Source organism: Tarenaya hassleriana, unplaced genomic scaffold (genome assembly GCF_000463585.1).
Source record: "Tarenaya hassleriana unplaced genomic scaffold, ASM46358v1 Cleome31, whole genome shotgun sequence".
NCBI classification, from domain to species: Eukaryota; Viridiplantae; Streptophyta; class Magnoliopsida; order Brassicales; family Cleomaceae; genus Tarenaya; species Tarenaya hassleriana.
This window is the reverse complement of record NW_010966274.1, coordinates 1,548,068-1,564,722: the sequence shown is the minus strand read 5'-3', so window position 1 is coordinate 1,564,722 and position 16,655 is coordinate 1,548,068. Positions and strand designations below refer to the sequence as shown.

At 40.1% G+C, this 16,655-nt stretch overlaps 3 protein-coding genes across 4 annotated transcripts; 1 reads left to right on the top strand and 2 right to left on the bottom strand.

Annotated features, from left to right (window-relative positions):
• The first annotated feature begins 1,683 nt into the window (after positions 1 to 1,683).
• Positions 1,684 to 3,157, top strand: LOC104820637 (chlorophyll a-b binding protein 1, chloroplastic). 2 transcript variants are annotated; one of them, XM_010551168.2, is made up of 2 exons: positions 1,684 to 2,302; positions 2,791 to 3,157. In XM_010551168.2, the coding sequence occupies exons 1-2, from the start codon at positions 1,745 to 1,747 to the stop codon at positions 3,037 to 3,039; spliced, it is 807 nt and encodes a 268-aa protein (XP_010549470.1). In that variant the 5' UTR covers positions 1,684 to 1,744; the 3' UTR covers positions 3,040 to 3,157. The 2 variants fall into 2 exon arrangements, with proteins under 2 accessions (XP_010549470.1, XP_010549471.1); XM_010551169.2 differs by lacking the exon at positions 2,791 to 3,157 and having other exon boundaries at positions 1,684 to 2,674.
• LOC104820639 (protein REDUCED WALL ACETYLATION 3) lies at positions 3,037 to 7,973 on the bottom strand. Its single transcript, XM_010551170.2, has 16 exons — positions 7,643 to 7,973; positions 6,856 to 6,947; positions 6,595 to 6,732; positions 6,454 to 6,510; positions 6,303 to 6,375; positions 5,785 to 5,943; positions 5,434 to 5,583; positions 5,080 to 5,335; positions 4,713 to 4,828; positions 4,541 to 4,627; positions 4,361 to 4,449; positions 4,202 to 4,264; positions 4,056 to 4,112; positions 3,870 to 3,966; positions 3,604 to 3,762; positions 3,037 to 3,495 (listed from the first exon to the last, which is right to left on the bottom strand). Exons 1-15 carry the CDS (start codon positions 7,688 to 7,690, stop codon positions 3,607 to 3,609), a joined length of 1,638 nt encoding a protein of 545 aa, XP_010549472.1. The 5' UTR covers positions 7,691 to 7,973; the 3' UTR covers positions 3,037 to 3,495; positions 3,604 to 3,606.
• Positions 7,974 to 9,607: 1,634 nt separating this feature from the next.
• LOC104820636 (probable WRKY transcription factor 71) lies at positions 9,608 to 11,388 on the bottom strand. Its single transcript, XM_010551167.1, has 3 exons — positions 11,029 to 11,388; positions 10,741 to 10,887; positions 9,608 to 10,265 (listed from the first exon to the last, which is right to left on the bottom strand). The coding sequence occupies exons 1-3, from the start codon at positions 11,361 to 11,363 to the stop codon at positions 9,896 to 9,898; spliced, it is 852 nt and encodes a 283-aa protein (XP_010549469.1). The 5' UTR covers positions 11,364 to 11,388; the 3' UTR covers positions 9,608 to 9,895.
• Between the last annotated feature and the right edge of the window lie 5,267 nt (positions 11,389 to 16,655).

The window sequence follows — 16,655 nt, the reverse complement described above, 5'->3', positions numbered from 1 at the left end:
AAACAATAAATGAAAGGAGCACGCGTGACAGAGGAGTCAAACACGGGAAAAGTGGGCCGTTGGATCGAAGAGATAAGATGGCTTCCGTTGAATGTGGGATTGATAGTGACCGTTGGATGAATGTAGGCACGCGTGAAAACATTGTGGGCCCCAGCCATGTTTTTTCTTTTCTTTTTTTTTTCCCATTTTCTTTATTATTTGACAATTTAATGCTAACCACATAGACACTCATAGATTCACACCATATAATATTAATTTCGAATTTTATACGAAATATTTTACTGACAAATGGTTTATTTAAATTATTTTTGAGTATTTTGTGGTTTTTTCATTGAATTCAAATAATTTGTACGCATCTTTTCCATTCGAGATTACACCCAAAAAAAAATATTTGCTCCATATCTATATATTGATCAAATTTTAGTTATTGCCTTCAAAATATCTAACAAAATAACCTATGATATTTATCTAACCGGGTTCCGTAAATTAATTATATATTTAAATTTTGTAAAATGTGCCCTCAAAAAGCAATAGGCAAAATACAAAATATCGGCACGTATATGATAATATAGAACAAATATAAGCACGACCACATTCACCAGACAAACTCCACGAACAATATCCTCCAATACAATGAAACGCAAACGCAGACGTAACCGCCGTCGCAAACGCCGAATCCGCGTTATATATTTCATTTTAATTAGCAATGTCGGGAAAAAGTTGGTGGCATGGGCCCAAGCGTTTTGTTGATTGGGCTTTAATGGGCTTCAGGGGATTTATAAATTGACATTGTGAATTAATAAAAAGAAAAAAAATCCAAACCGTACGTATACACACAAAGTTTTGTATATGTGGAAAATACAAGTTATACACTTGTAACATGAATATATTTCCATATATCTAATCTCATCATATTAAAACTAGAAAATATAAAATTTGATGGATTAATCATAACATGTTTATAGAACGATATCGCCGAAGAGTGGTATTTTTATTTTCTTAATTTGTTGTTTCTACATGCTAAAATCCACGTCATCTTTGTTTTTTTTTTCAAAGGTAAGTCCATGTCGAAGAAAATAAATTTACATGAACATAATGAAGGTGCGTATTTTTGAATTTTTAATTGCACTTAAAATAAATTTGTGTATTTGAATATCATTCTCTAGTGAATAGTGATTTATTTCGAGATTTATTTTTATAATAATATGAAAATATCAGAGTCAAGAAAAATAATCTTGTCATGGGAATATCAGTGTCTCGGTTTCCATTGGTCAGTGACATTTCCTCGGGTTGATTTTTGTCTGCTTAGCTGGCAACATGGGTCCCACTTGGATGTTATCCTGTCTTAAGTTGATTGTATCATCCATTGAACGAACGACGCGTGGCACATCAGATATCTCTATCCGCTGGAAATCCCAGAGTGCAGCCCATTTGGGCGTATTTGATATTTTAAGAGATATAGTTGAATTAAATAATCAATTTATTATAAAAAAATTAATAAATAAAACAGTCGAGTAATGGTGTGCAGAGAATCTACAAAAGTTGGTGGACGAGAGACAGCCACGTAGGACAGCTAAACGACAAAACCAAAATCTCGAAACCCAATCAGCAAATAGACATAGATACTTCACAGATAACAAGCCTTACTCTCAAACCCAATATATATAAATTATAATCACCACGCATTTCCAACACCATCAATCTCCCTCTCTCAAAAACCAAAAAAAGAAAAAAAAAAGAAACAATGGCGGCGGCTGCATCAACCATGGCTCTCTCGTCTCCATCCTTCGCCGGCAAGGCCGTGAAGCTCTCTCCGGCAGCCTCTGAGATTCTCGGAACTGCCCGAGTCACAATGCGCAAGGCCGCCAAGCCCTCCGGTCCATCCGGAAGCCCCTGGTACGGACCAGACAGAGTCAAGTACTTGGGCCCATTCTCCGGCGAGCCGCCGAGCTACCTCACCGGAGAATTCCCCGGAGATTACGGATGGGACACCGCCGGTCTCTCAGCCGACCCCGAGACCTTCGCCAGGAACCGCGAGCTGGAAGTGATCCACTGCAGGTGGGCCATGCTGGGCGCACTCGGCTGCGTCTTTCCCGAGCTGCTGGCTCGTAACGGCGTCAAGTTCGGAGAAGCCGTCTGGTTCAAGGCCGGTTCACAGATTTTCAGCGAAGGAGGGCTGGATTACCTGGGAAACCCTAGCTTGGTCCACGCGCAGAGCATATTGGCCATATGGGCAACTCAGGTGATATTGATGGGGGCAGTGGAAGGTTACAGAGTGGCGGGGAACGGACCGTTGGGAGAGGCGGAGGATCTGCTCTACCCGGGCGGGAGCTTCGACCCGTTGGGACTGGCGAGTGACCCGGACGCGTTCGCGGAGTTGAAGGTGAAGGAGATCAAGAACGGGCGGCTGGCTATGTTCTCGATGTTCGGGTTCTTCGTCCAGGCCATCGTCACCGGGAAAGGACCGCTGGAGAATCTGGCCGACCACTTGGCGGATCCTGTTAACAACAATGCTTGGGCCTACGCCACCAACTTCGTTCCCGGCAAGTGAGAGAGGATGAATTTGGTCTTGTGGCTGTTCTGTAAGAGAAAACATGAGAAAAGAGTGAGTGATATATCTTGTTTGTGATGGTTCAGAAATTTGAAGGAAAAAAAATTCCCTTTTAATTGATCATATGATTGATGATAATGTGACAATCTACAACTCTTAAAAAGTTTAAAAAAAAAGAACTATATATATAGAACTTGAGCCAAATACAACAGATAAGAATCTGGATCAAGAAAAGAGAGGCGGAGGATCTGCTCTACCCGGGCGGGAGCTTCGACCCGTTGGGACTGGCGAGTGACCCGGACGCGTTCGCGGAGTTGAAGGTGAAGGAGATCAAGAACGGGCGGCTGGCTATGTTCTCGATGTTCGGGTTCTTCGTCCAGGCCATCGTCACCGGGAAAGGACCGCTGGAGAATCTGGCCGACCACTTGGCGGATCCTGTTAACAACAATGCTTGGGCCTACGCCACCAACTTCGTTCCCGGCAAGTGAGAGAGGATGAATTTGGTCTTGTGGCTGTTCTGTAAGAGAAAACATGAGAAAAGAGTGAGTGATATATCTTGTTTGTGATGGTTCAGAAATTTGAAGGAAAAAAAATTCCCTTTTAATTGATCATATGATTGATGATAATGTGACAATCTACAACTCTTAAAAAGTTTAAAAAAAAAGAACTATATATATAGAACTTGAGCCAAATACAACAGATAAGAAAATGAAAGCAAGCTTCAAAGGATCTGTCCTAAATGCTGTAAGTTCCTGTCCGAATGCCAGCATCCTCAGCCGATATTTCGACGAACACTCCGACTCGATATCGTCGGAAGATTCTTCACTTTTGCAAGCTTCGAAAATCACCAACTTATTTTCAATAGGAACGTGTGAGTTTTTTTTTTCCGGTTTCCTGTGCAGATTTAAGGTAATGAATGATTTCCAGAGTTTGTAGCTTCCTCCCTGCCAAGATTAAGACATGCATTGACTAGATATAACGTCTTGTAAGCGAACAATCATAATATCGGGGAAAAAAAATATATCGATTTCGGAGCAAAAGGGTTCGCTCACGAGTCAATGCGGGATCTGGGAAAGAATGAGAGCGATGAAGTATAAACAGAACGAGATTGCAGCGCCTGCAAGGACGTTGTGGAGAAGCCGCTTGTTGTCTTTCGTCGGTATGAAGACCGTCTTTAATGTATTGGTGAGCTCAAAGAGCCGGTGAGACACCTGAAGAAGAGAAAACAACAAAAATTAAAAGAAAAAAAAACAACGGTTAGGAAACCAAAAAGGAATTTTCCGGTTGGGGAAAGGCGAAATGCAGTGGAAATCTTTACCAAGACGTAGATGGCGGTCGTGAGCATGAAGTTGAGCAGAGGGTATTCCGGGATAATGGACAGTAGCCACTTAGGTTGCCCGTCAGGAACGTTCGATCTGAAACGCATTATTTATAACTTCATACGTAATTCCCGTGGAACTTTATTTATTTATTTATGGAGGGAGAAAGGAGAGCGAAAACTAACCTTAACCAGATGTGAAACTGAGAAATATAGGTCTCCAGAGTAATCTTGCCGAGCCACCTGAGAAGAAAACAAAAAAAGTCGTGTCTTGACAAAGCAATTTAAAATTTTCAAACCGAAAGGAGAGAGGGAAGATAGAAATCACATACGCAAAGAGCGTCAGTGAAAAGCTACGAAGCTGCTGTGTGCAATTCCGAAGACAAATGTATACACTGCAACCCAAGTTGAACGCAAAAATCATATGAAAATATTAAAAGGATTGAGTATTTTGGATAATTGACAATGGAAAAAGAGATGATAGCACTAACGTGATCGGAATCCATGATGTGTAGGGATGATATTTATTGTATGTAACCTTGTCCAGCTTGTAGATGTATTCATACCAAAGGTAACCGACCTGAACACGAGGAAACACAACCCCCGAGATCAGAATAATCAACGAGAAGAAGACATGGTTGAACCGGAACCATAGGCGAAGCCAAGCTTACAAACGAGGCAATCACGACAATGCTGGTCTTGATTGACATCTTTCTCTTGGCATCACATTCCTCTAGTTTCTCCATCCATCTCTCGACCTGAGATCAAAATGTAAATAGATTTAGTTGTGCCTGTCACAATATGATGATACGAAAAAAGTAGGCATCACGGTTCGTGAAATACGGTGGGATGGAAGTACGCATATATCATCCCGACGATCCATATGTATCGATCAAGTCCTGATCTGAAATGCCATTCATGTAGACGCGGAAGATCTGGCTTAGCAGGATCCGTGTACCCTGCAGTTGAAGAGGCAGGAATTCAATGACCAAACCCCATGAAAACTTTTTTCATGATTCCAAAAGAAAAAGGTTTAAAATTCAGTAATCTCTGTGAAAGAGAATTCTACAAGGAAGGACGATGGCGGAGGTTCGGAATTATAAGAGAAGAAAATGTCAAAAAAGTTGGCATCATCCGATGTCTGAAGATTAAACAACCATGCAAAACAAACGGAAAGTAGAATAGCGATCGAGAAAAGTTTGATACTTACCCAGAAATAATGTCAATGGACCCCAAAAAATCTCGAAAACTCCGGGGATTTCCCATATCAAGATAACCACAAGGAAGCATGAAGCAATCTTCACAGCCATCACTGATCCTATTTCGTTATACTGACTGAAGATACCGAGGGCTCCATACACCATTAGAGTGAATAGAGTGTGCATCGGACAGATATAGTAGAGCATATAGTCATTGTTGAGAACAATGCAACAAAATGCCACGAAAAAGTTAAGCCGCCACATCATCTGGATCAAGAAAAAGTTTCCATGAAGTCATGAACATCTTGAACCACTGAAAGGAACATAAACGTTATTAAGGTCTGGAACCGATGATGAGACCTGACCTGAGTAAATCGTGCAAGGGAGAAATCCTTTCGGATATAGTAATAAGAGAAATTGCCAAATCCGGTCATCCACACATAGGCAGCGATGAAGATCCTGATTGCATTATAAATCTCAGCCGCAGCAAAGTAGTGATACATCAGAAACAGAACCTGAAAAGGCACAGAGCCACAAATTGGCATGAAAATCAATTACAAAAACATGTAACAGAAAACAGAACATACAATAAATCGGAGAAACAGGAATAAGATGGATGGAAGTAATATTGAGAAGCTCACGTAGATGCAAGGGAGAAGAGGAAAGGAAACGAAAAGGTAAAGGATAAGTACGAGTAACAAAAGTTGAACCATCACCTGCATCCACCCTTTCCACTCTTCAGTCTGGTGACGATTAAGATACAGAATGGATTTTCCCGTTATAGGCGACTTATCAGTGTGTTTCTTCAAGGACGTCATGGCTGACACAATGATGAGAAGAAGGTAGAGAAAGAGGAAAAGGTCCCGGTTGTAACTCTGTCCAAGAAAGCGCACACAAAAAAAAAAGAGATATATGGTCAATAGAAAAACCATTTTCAAGTATGGGCATTAGGTCCCTACATAAGAAGATTTAAGCCATCCTGCAAACTATCTTTTACAAAAGATCAATCGAAATTGGAAAAAATAAAAGAAGAAACATTTGGCACTGTCTTTAAAATTTCACACAGAACGCCATATTCAAACTAGAATCAAGATCAAGGAATTAGCATGAGATTTGAAAAGAAAACAAAAGGCTTCAGGACGAAAACATAAAATAAGTTATTAAACTATGAGGGCTCGAGAGACAAAATGGAAATGAAAGAAAAGAACCCGGGGGTAGAGGGTAAGAGAGTCACCTTTTTAGAGTTGCCAAGCAAACTTGTTCGGTCACAAATATAAAAATACAAAAGAATTGCTCCAAACTCAGCCCTGAAAGAGAAGTAAATCGTCATGCAAGGGCATGGAGAACAATGTGAATCTACTACTGCATTCAATTGAGTTGCTTACATTGCTCTCAGGGTTGCTCGATTTTCAAGCAAGAAAGAGTCTTCCAGAGTCAGAAACCTACAAGTAGAGACGATACAAATGATTAATAAGAGTCCGAGACATGAAACCACCTTACCGGAAAACAATATTTGCTACAACAACCTAATCAAGTTCGTTTTAATGGATGAACTAGATAACTTTGAAGAGGCTGATCTTGCAAGGCCTCCTTCCAGTAAAACAGCTCCTTCATTTTCCTTGTTGGTCACTTCTCCTAGTTCAACCAAATTATTATCTGAATGACTGCAAAAGGACCGAATATAAGTAACTGTAAGCAGTGAAATGAAAAGGCTAGATTTGAAAGTACACCAGTAGATACATATACTGCGTTAAATCATCATATTCATATAAGATTAAAAGACATACACTTTAGGGTGTAACACAGATTTCTTGTGCTCCAGATATTCTGAGTATATCCATGCTATCAGGACAGGGATAACTCCAAGCAGAAACGAAATCTGCAACCAAAAGAAAAAAACAAAAAAAGGAAATGGATAAAGAAAAAGCTAATGGATTGACAATACTGCAATGGCAAACCAAGCAACATACAATAATGACAATCCTTCAGGCCAATTAAAATTGACAGCTTTTTCATGGGCGACCAAACCAAAAACTCCAAGTGCTCACCGTCTGCGGCTGCAAGATCGATCAAAATCTTCGAAACTAACAACAAAAAGAATGTTGCTTCAAGTGGAAGACAAACAAACATGATGAACTTTAAGTGTACTGGTACCTGAAGAAAGCAAGCTTTCTAATTAGGCAAGACCATCCTCCTAAGTACACGAAGACCAGATGACTCGACCGTAGTACATTTCCAGCAAAACGACAGACGGGATATTCTAATTTCACACGCACCAAAATGCGAAATTCAATCCAAATCCAGCAAAAAAAGGTCCAATACGAATCAAAACTGTAGCGTAAATCAATGGTACAACAAAAAAAGTCACCAAGAGTGTAAATTATACAATGCCATAAATCCTGACCGACAACGAGCAATCGAATTCATCGAAATCGTTACTACATCCTCTGAACCCGAACGATGCGGTATAAATCAGATTCAACCACAAATTAGCGAGATCTCAAAATCCATACCAGAGTTCGCCGAAATGAAGGGAAACAAGGCTAAACAGCAGAATTAATCACGAAACAGTACCTGGCCAGGCGTAATTGGCCCCGAAACCACAATTTCTACTGGATCCATACAGGAATCTCCAGGGCTTCAAGGATCAAATACTCCGAAAACACACAATGTTACGAAGCGAACCGAACAGTTCGCCTTCTCCACAGGTGGGATCTACGGTATCGAGCTCTAGGAAACGGCCTGAAGTAGAGGAAGAGAAACCCTAGAAATCGAGAAAAACATTAAGAGAGAGAGAGAGAAGAAGCTATTGCTTCAAGGATGGAGAAAATGGCGGATGCGACGTCGTTCTCTTCAGGGCTCCTCCGAACGGTTGTTGGGTTAAGCGATAGGCACTTTTGCTCTTCTTCTGTATTTTTTTTTTTCACCTTGTTTTTTTTTTTAATCGTACGTTTTTTTCTGTTTCCTTTTTCTTTTCTTTAAAAATTCATTATTACTATTTGGTTGTATTCATTTTTTTTTTTTATAATATATGATTTGTCAAGTGGGGGTTTGAATCTGGGTGGAGCACTACTTACCCACTTATCAGTTGAACCAATCACTCTTGACAAAGTTGTATTCATATTTAGTAATATATATATATATATATATATGTATTTTAATAATTATGTTATGTAATCTACAATTAAGTGGATGCATTAAAAAGAAATAATATTGCGTAATTGATGTCCAAAAGCTTATACGCAATCGAAACATTATTTTATTTTTTTTCTTTCTTATTCGAATTCCTCTTTGGTACGATACAAACTGTTGGTCCAAATATTTGACATTTCAAAGAAATTTCTAGAAGAAATCATATGAACTAATTCCTTACCACAACTACATAACAATTTCTCTTAGTCAATAGAAGTAAGATTAGGAAATTATAGTTAGATTAGACAATGTAAACCGTATTTTCTCTCTCTAGATTTTAATTGTAATATATGATATTTTTAAGAGTTCCATTTGATTTTAGGTAAAGATGTCAATTTAGGTTCGAGTTCTGAAACCCGAACCGGTCCAGTTCGAAAATTAGAGGGATTCAGATCTAAATTTTTCGATCTGAAAAAAATCGGATTTTCTGATCGGTTCAAAAACCCGATATTTTTTAAAAAATAAAAAAATAACATTTACAAAGACAATTATACGGGTCGACCTGGACCGGTCCGATCCGACCCGATCTAAATCCGGAATATTTAGGATAAGGCTTTGGATTTACCTATATAGATCCGAAAAAAATCGGATTGGTCCGAACGCGAATATAAAATCTTCGGATCGAGTGTGGATCAAATCAGATTAGCCCGATTGACACTCTAATTTTAAGTTGGAGTGATTTCTAGTATTTATTAGAGTTAGATATTTCGAACACAATAGCATAAATTTTAAAATAGTCTGACGGATAAAATAAAATTATACGCAAATTGAATCTAGATCAAAATATTATTAGATATAAACATTTATTTTAAATAAAAAAAATATTGATAGAATGTAAATAGAGTTCGAATTGAAAATAGAGAAATTATATGATATAATTTTTATAAAGCCGAAATATAATTATAAACAATGGAGTCAATGTTACAAGTGTCGCATCCAAGCCCAAGGGGGGATGTCAACAATTTCTGCATAGCTACAAAATACAAAAAAAGGATACAAAAAAGGCAATAACATTTACAACTTTAAAAAAGAATAGTCTAACAAAATTCCAATGTCATCGCTTATTATTGGAATATATATTTATAATTTTCCAAAAATTGACGTGGAATAGTCAATGAAACTGAATTTTCGACCATTCGTATGCTTTATATATAAGATGGCTACATCTCTAAAATGTCGTCGGTCCAATTTAGTCCCATCGGGTCTCTATATATTCAAAAAAAGTTTCCAAATTTGTTAAACTACAGAATTTGCACGAGTAGATGTCGGTCCAAAAATATAAATATATACTAATATTTATATAGAAAATGTTATTATACAATAATCCTCATGTAGAGGAAAAAAAAAAAGAAGAGGAAAGATACATTTGATAAAGAGCTTTGTACCGTACGACCGAACTCTTTCGAACTTCTCTTCGGTCGGAATCCGAACTATAAGCACTCGAACCAAGCAAATCCCGAATGCAAAATCCATATGAAGAGTCGGATCCTATAATATTAGACATTAGTTCTCTCTATAGTTATATATATATATATACATACATATATATAGATACATATTGAACAATATATAGCATGAAAAGGGTGTAGTATATATATATATGTATGTATGTATGTATGCATGTATGCATGTATCTCAAGGTTCAGGCTTCAAGAACATGGAAGGGACAATGTCTTGTAAGAGACCATAACCAGCAGCTTGTTGTTGAGATTGGCGATTGTTGTTATAGCCATGGTTCTGTCCGTACACGGAGCTTGCCGTTGCTCCGGCGTGGTACGGAAACTGAGGATGCGTAAGAAGATCTTGGTGGAGGGTCGGAAATCCGACGCCGTGGCCGAGGAAAGGAGGGGAGAAGATTCCGGAAGACGGGTTTCCTCTCAATGTCGTCGGGATCGGGTGATTGTGTTTTCCTTCGTACGTCGTGATCACGACCGACGGATCTTGGAACGATCTCTCCACCCGTTTCTTCACGTCGCATTTCTGCGTCGTGCATCTATAGTAACTCCTGCATCGCGTAAAAAAAAAAATTTTAAATACGAAAAATATTTTCTTTATTGTCAAGATTCGCGAAATAATGTGTCGTGTATTAATATCTAAACTCTACGCAAACTGATTAATCTCTTCATAATTTTCAAATTTTCAATAGTTATATATCATATACGTACGTAGAAAATCCTAGATTAAATCTATAATTACAAATTACAATAGTCACCTTATAATATATATGTATATATATATGAGTCAGTCTTTGCTCTGACTAATCATAGATTTGAAGTATGATCATGTTTGAACGTCCAAATATTTCAATAAGGAACTCGAATTAGTGACATCTAACAACATGCATGAAACACGCACAAATACTTCTACTTATATATATATATATGTGTGTGTATATATGTGTGTACATATATTTCTATGGAAGTGTATCATATATATATATATATATATGTATGTATATATTGTAAAAATGAGATGAGAACCTAGGATGAGGGCTGTTCTTGACGGCCTTTTGTCCGTACTTTCTCCATCGATATCCATCTTCAAGATGATCGATCTCGCTTTTAGTCATAAATGCTATCCGAGGCTCCCTCATCCTCTTCTCCCCTTTAGTTTTCGGTGCCTTTGCCCTACACACACACACATATATATATATATATATGTATATTCACATACATTTCAGTCATATAACTCGATAAACTAGCTAATATATGGACAATATATATATATACACACACATATAGAAAACATTTCATTCTACTAAGACTCACGGTTTCTTGGAGCTTCCACCGGCATCTTCTGCCTCCTTGTCCGTGTTCCGACACTTGGTCTCGTCGGGGTCAGCCTCGCTTGTGGAAGACGAGGCCGGAGAACTCGGACCGGCATTAAGGCTGCGGTCGGAATGGTCCATGGACGGGGAAATGGGTTCGAGTGAAGAGCCATAAGGTGAGATATTGATACTCTCTAACGGGTTATAATCCATTGAACTTTGCAAGAAACCGGTTAAACTCGCCATGCATAGAGATGGGTCGAAGGAGACATCTCCCAAGGAAGAGTTCTTATGGTAGTTTTCCTCAAAGAATGATGAAAGCTCTCTTTCATCCATCGAGGAGAGAGAGAGAGAGAGAGAGAGAGAGGTTTGGTTAGGTGTTGGGTTATTTTGTGGACTTTTGGGTTATCATGCCTTAAATACAATTCATTTGAAGTCTAATCTATCATACTGGTCCTTTTGATTATTAAAATAAGTTTACTTTTTTAAAAAACCCAATTTTATAAATATATATTTTTAATGATTTGTAATAAACAAATTTGATATGAACAAACAAAAAGATGGCCGTAAAAAGTTTTAAATTTGTATCTAAATTGAATTATAGTAACTATAAAAGCCTTTTGTGAACTTTAACAATCAATACAAATCACCAACTTAATTATTGAACCAACATTTATTCAGATGTTGAATATGGCTAATTGGTCAATAATCCATTGGATCTCATATGCATAGATAGCTCTTACACACACACACACCCACACACATATATATACATATAGACATATATTAGAAACTTTTATTCACATTCCGTCTAAAATATATTAAAATTATTTAATTAAAATCATATTAATCGGCAACCAATCTTAGCCCAAAAACCCTAATATTGCACAACATTTATGAACGAATATATTATGACAGCCAAATAATAATATGATAAGAATGCCCGAATCTACAAGGAGAGGACGAAGAAGTGGCATGATCGCCGTGTATTGCAGAGAGTATTCACAGACGGTGACCAAGTGCTCCTCTTCAACTTTCGATTTAAGTTTTTCCCGGTGATCACACGGGTTTTCCACAGGTTTTCTAACGTCAGGCATTACAATTCTTCTCACATCTTAGGCATATTAGGACGTTAGTTGGCCATGTGTAGGAATTTTTCTCTCCTTTTCCTTGCAGGACAATCAGATGAGGATATTCGCGTACGAGGTACGGAAGAGGAGCGGAATCGAGAAGTCCGGAGAAGATTAGACAAAATGAGCGGCCCGCCTGCTTTCACGAACGGTCGCCCGTCGTGACATTCCAGCAATCAGGCGGTCGCTCGAAGAAAAAGGCGGTCGCTCTGTGCTATTACGGAGAATGAGCGGTCGCTCATTATACTTGGCGGTCGTTCCGTGCTGCAAAGAAGAACGAGCGGTTGCCCTCAGGATGAGCGGTCGCTCGCCACGAAGAAAATGGGCGACCCTGAAGAGAAAATGAGCGACACCGAAGAAAAAGTGAGCGATCGTCCGAAATCAAAACTGGCCCAAAAAGGAAAAGCCCGATTTTTGAGGAGAAAACCTAATTTTGCACTTTCATTAAAAGGGGAGTTTGAGGAGAGAGAAAGGGGGCTCGACACTTTTGGAGAAAATCACCTTGGAGAAGAGGCAAGAGAGATTTGGAGACCTAGGGAGACATCTTGAAGGTGGAGATCACTATTGAAAACCATCTTGAGCATTTCTTCTCCTTTTCTATGCTTCCCCCTTTTGTTTTCTGTTTTGGACCTCTAGATATGGAGTAGTGACTTTGTTGTGGGTGAGGGATCTCCACTTTTGTATGGACACCTATGCTTAATATATGATGTCTTTGAGTTATCTTCCATGGGTTTGATGTTTTGTGCTGAATGCTATTGATTTGGATGAAACCCTAATTGATATGATTGTAGAACACATTGATCATAGGGATATGAGAATGATGTTTGGAACCAAATATCAAATGAGTGAGTTATTCACATTGGGAGAAGGCTTAGCTTGGTTAGGGTTCATGATAGGGTACACTAATGCATCTAGAGATCATTTAGATCATTGGGAGATGGGTGAATCGATTCTCTAGTTAGTGAGTTTAAGCTCGGGAGAGACAAACTCTAGAAGAAGTGCTTGAAACCCCCACTTGGAAGATAACCCATAGACATTGTAGCATCACTAACCGTCCATGCGATTCTTGAGGGATCCCGAACCTACAACGCCTTGAATCATCGTTTGCAACCCATTAATTTAATTTGCTTATTCGTATTCCAACACTTTTCACAATCCACATTTTCATTCGACCACATTTTCATTATACTAGGCGGTCGCTCCGTGCCGGGGACTAGGCGTTTTCGTGTTAGCCTAAATTTTTGCTAGATCACCATTGCTTGGGTTCTTGCTTGGATTACTTTGTGACATAACCTTTTCACAGCACTTTCGGTTCGTTTTGTTTCTTTGTTGTGCAGCTCTTCCGGTGCATGATAAGAAGTACAACAGGTAGAGATCAACTCGTCTTCGACCCCAAAATAGAAAGGACTCTACATTTCGCTCGGAGACAGCAAAGGCAGTGGGGAATGGCCAAAGAAATGCTGAGAGAAAACAACGCACGTAGAGAACAACCCGAAATGGCCGAAGAGTTGTTGAGAGGGGCTAATGCCCAAAGAGGTCTAGCCCAAACAGCCCCTAGGACGCTTCGAACGTACACAGAACCGAAACACACCCAGTTACTATCATGCATAAATCGGGGACCGTTAGAAGATTTCGAACTCCTACCGCAATGCATTCAAATGCTCAACAACATGAGTTTCCGTGGGAGACCCAATGAGGACCGAATGCTCACCTTACAAATTTCAAGATGAACTGTAAGGCAATCAAGAAGGGACCGAGGATAACTTTAGAAGACGTGTTCCTTGAAACTTTCCCCTACTCACTTACGGAGAGAGCTAGAGGTTGGCTCTACACTCTTGAGACAAATTCTATCTCGACATGGGATGAAATAGAAAAACAATTCCTTATGCAATACTACTCCCTACCAAGACTCAACACGCGAGAAATCGGATCAATGCCTTTGTGCAAGAGGATGGGGAGAATCTCGACGATGCATGGGAACGCTTCAAGGAATATCAAAGAATGTGCCCCCACCATGGAATGGAAAGAGACTACCTCTTATCTATCTTTATCCATGGGTTGAAGGATGATACTCGGTCTTGGATTGATGCAGCATGTGGAGGTGATATTTATGACATCCCTTTCCAAGAGTTAGAAGTGACAATTGCAAAACTGGCCAAAGGACGCAGCCATACGTCCAACGAGTTCAGTAGGAGAAGCTCAGTGAAAGGTGATGTGGGAGAGAACACAACTCTTAAGGCGGTGTTGGCCGACCTTGCTGAGATAAAGGTCCAACTCGCCAATGCCAAACAAGTAGCTGCTGTGGAAGATCACAATTTAGTGCAAGTTCAACCGGGTATGTACATGGTTGATCAAGAAGCGGAAGAAGCCAACTATGTCGGTCCGAACCAATACACTCATCCGTCCAACCTATACAACACGGGATTGAGGAATCATCCCAATTTCTCCTACAAGAACACGTCGAATGCACTAAATCCTCAACCCGCTTTCCAACGGAACAACCAAGGGCCTCCGGATTTCCAACCGAAGTATCAACAACAAGGTCAAGGGAGTCAAGGTTATCAAGGGAATTGCAACTATAGACCACAACAAGTGCAACCCAAGGAGCAAGACCCGGACATCAAGGATATGCTATTTCAAATTATCCAAGGTACAAAATCACAAGGAGTATCCATTGGGAGCATTGAAAATGAGCAAGTTGCATTCAAGAAACAATTGGAAGGAGTACAAGCTCACTTGAAGATCTTGGAAAATCAAGTGGCACAACTCGCATCTTCCTCCTCATCAAGACAGCAAGGCATGCTTCCCGATAAGAACGAGATGAACCCTCGGGAACACATCAATGCAGTGGAGCTAAGGAGCGGGAAACAACTTCTGGAGATTACTCATCGGATGGTTGAGAAGGCATCACCTCCAAGGGTAACAAGAGAGGAAAAAGGAAAATCTATAGAGGAAGACACTCCTAAGGTGCAAGAACAGGAGAAAGAACCGGTCTACATTCCTCCTCCGCCTAAGGTACCTCCGATACCCTTTCCTTCTCGTTTAAAGAAATTTAATGAGGACATCCAATTTGGAAAGTTTGCGGAAATGCTGAAGAAGATGAAGATTACAATGCCTTTCCATGAGGCAATTCTTCAAATGCCCTCATATGCGAAGTTGAAAAGGAGACCGTAGCATTGAGCACCGAGATTAGTGCAACCATCATGAAGCATGAACTACCCCCGAAGATGTCTGATCTGGGGAGTTTCTCTATTCCATGCAAGTTGGGGAATATTGAGGTTGATAGAGCATTATGTGATCTTGGGGCTAGTGTGAGTTTGATGCCACTGTCCATATACAAGAAGTTGAACATAGACGACTTGAAACCCACGAGGATGGCCTTACAACTAGCGGACCGATCTATCAAGCATCCAGCAGAGATTCTAGAAGACGTGCCCCTTAAGATTGGCGGATTCTATGTATCGGTGGATTTTGTGGTCCTATATATGGATGAGGATTCCAAAGTTCCGATCATTTTGGGCCGACCATTTTTTAGCACAACGGATGCCGTAGTTCATGTCCGAGCTGGTAGATTAACAATGAAGATCGGAGACGAAACAGTTGAATTCACACTTGATCAGAATTTGAAGCAACCCTCGACAAATGATACGGTATGTTACGCGGATATACTTGAAGCAATGGCGGAAGAAGTGATCGAAGAATTCCGCGAAGTAGGCCCGCTAGAAGTATCCCTAATGGGCGTAGAAGCAAGTTTATATAGTAATTGGGAAGAGATCGAGGAGATAAGACAGGCGCTAGATGGTCGGGAAACCGAAAATGAAGTTTCTGCAGTATTTCAGGCGGCCCACTCAGATTTCCGGACGGTCCGCCCCGAATCGCTGGAATCTGAATCTGTAAACAAGAAAACGAGCGACCGCCCGCAAGAATGGGCAACCCGCTCGATTTTGCTGAGCAAAATCGACTCATCTTCGGAGGAAACGAGCTACCGCCTCAAGATTCAGGCGACCCACTCGAAAGTTCTGAGCAATTTCAACCAACCCTCAATGAAAACGAGCGACTGCCTGTAAGAGTGGGCGACCCGCCTGAAAAGTCTGAGAAATTTGGAATCAGAATCCGACGAAATGAGCGACCGCTCGACGATACAGGCGGCCCGCCTGTTTTCACCTGGAATGAAAAGTCTGCACCCCAGAGCCATCTTCTCGACTACCCACGCCATCCTTGACACGCCTAAAATCCCGAGAGGAGATACACATGCTGATTGGGATCCGAAACATGCCCCGCAAGTGGAATTGAAGCCTCTACCGCAAGGGTTAAGGTATGTCTTTCTTGGCTTGAATTCTACTTATCCCATTATCATCAATGATGCATTAGATGAGGATCAAGTCGAAAAGCTCACCAAGTTGCTTAGGCAATACAGGGAAGTCCTAGGATACACTCAAGGAGACATAAAGGGTCTTAGTTCCTCTCTTTGCATGCACCGCATACATTTAGAGGATGA

Excerpts from the sequence above, each read along its gene's own strand:
- LOC104820636 (XM_010551167.1), bottom strand. The coding sequence starts at position 11,363 with ATGGATGAAAGAGAGCTTTCATCATTCTTTGAGGAAAACTACCATAAG. Across the intron at positions 10,888-11,028 it reads GGTGGAAGCTCCAAGAAACC|GGCAAAGGCACCGAAAACTA; the intron begins GTGAGTCTTAGT and ends GTGTGTGTGTAG. Across the intron at positions 10,266-10,740 it reads AAGAACAGCCCTCATCCTAG|GAGTTACTATAGATGCACGA; the intron begins GTTCTCATCTCA and ends TACGCGATGCAG.
- LOC104820637 (XM_010551168.2), top strand. The coding sequence starts at position 1,745 with ATGGCGGCGGCTGCATCAACCATGGCTCTCTCGTCTCCATCCTTCGCC. Across the intron at positions 2,303-2,790 it reads GGAACGGACCGTTGGGAGAG|GCGGAGGATCTGCTCTACCC; the intron begins GCGGAGGATCTG and ends AAGAAAAGAGAG.
- LOC104820639 (XM_010551170.2), bottom strand. The coding sequence starts at position 7,690 with ATGGATCCAGTAGAAATTGTGGTTTCGGGGCCAATTACGCCTGGCCAG. Across the intron at positions 4,450-4,540 it reads TTGTCGTGATTGCCTCGTTT|GTCGGTTACCTTTGGTATGA; the intron begins GTAAGCTTGGCT and ends CCTCGTGTTCAG. Across the intron at positions 3,967-4,055 it reads CAGTTTCACATCTGGTTAAG|ATCGAACGTTCCTGACGGGC; the intron begins GTTAGTTTTCGC and ends AATGCGTTTCAG.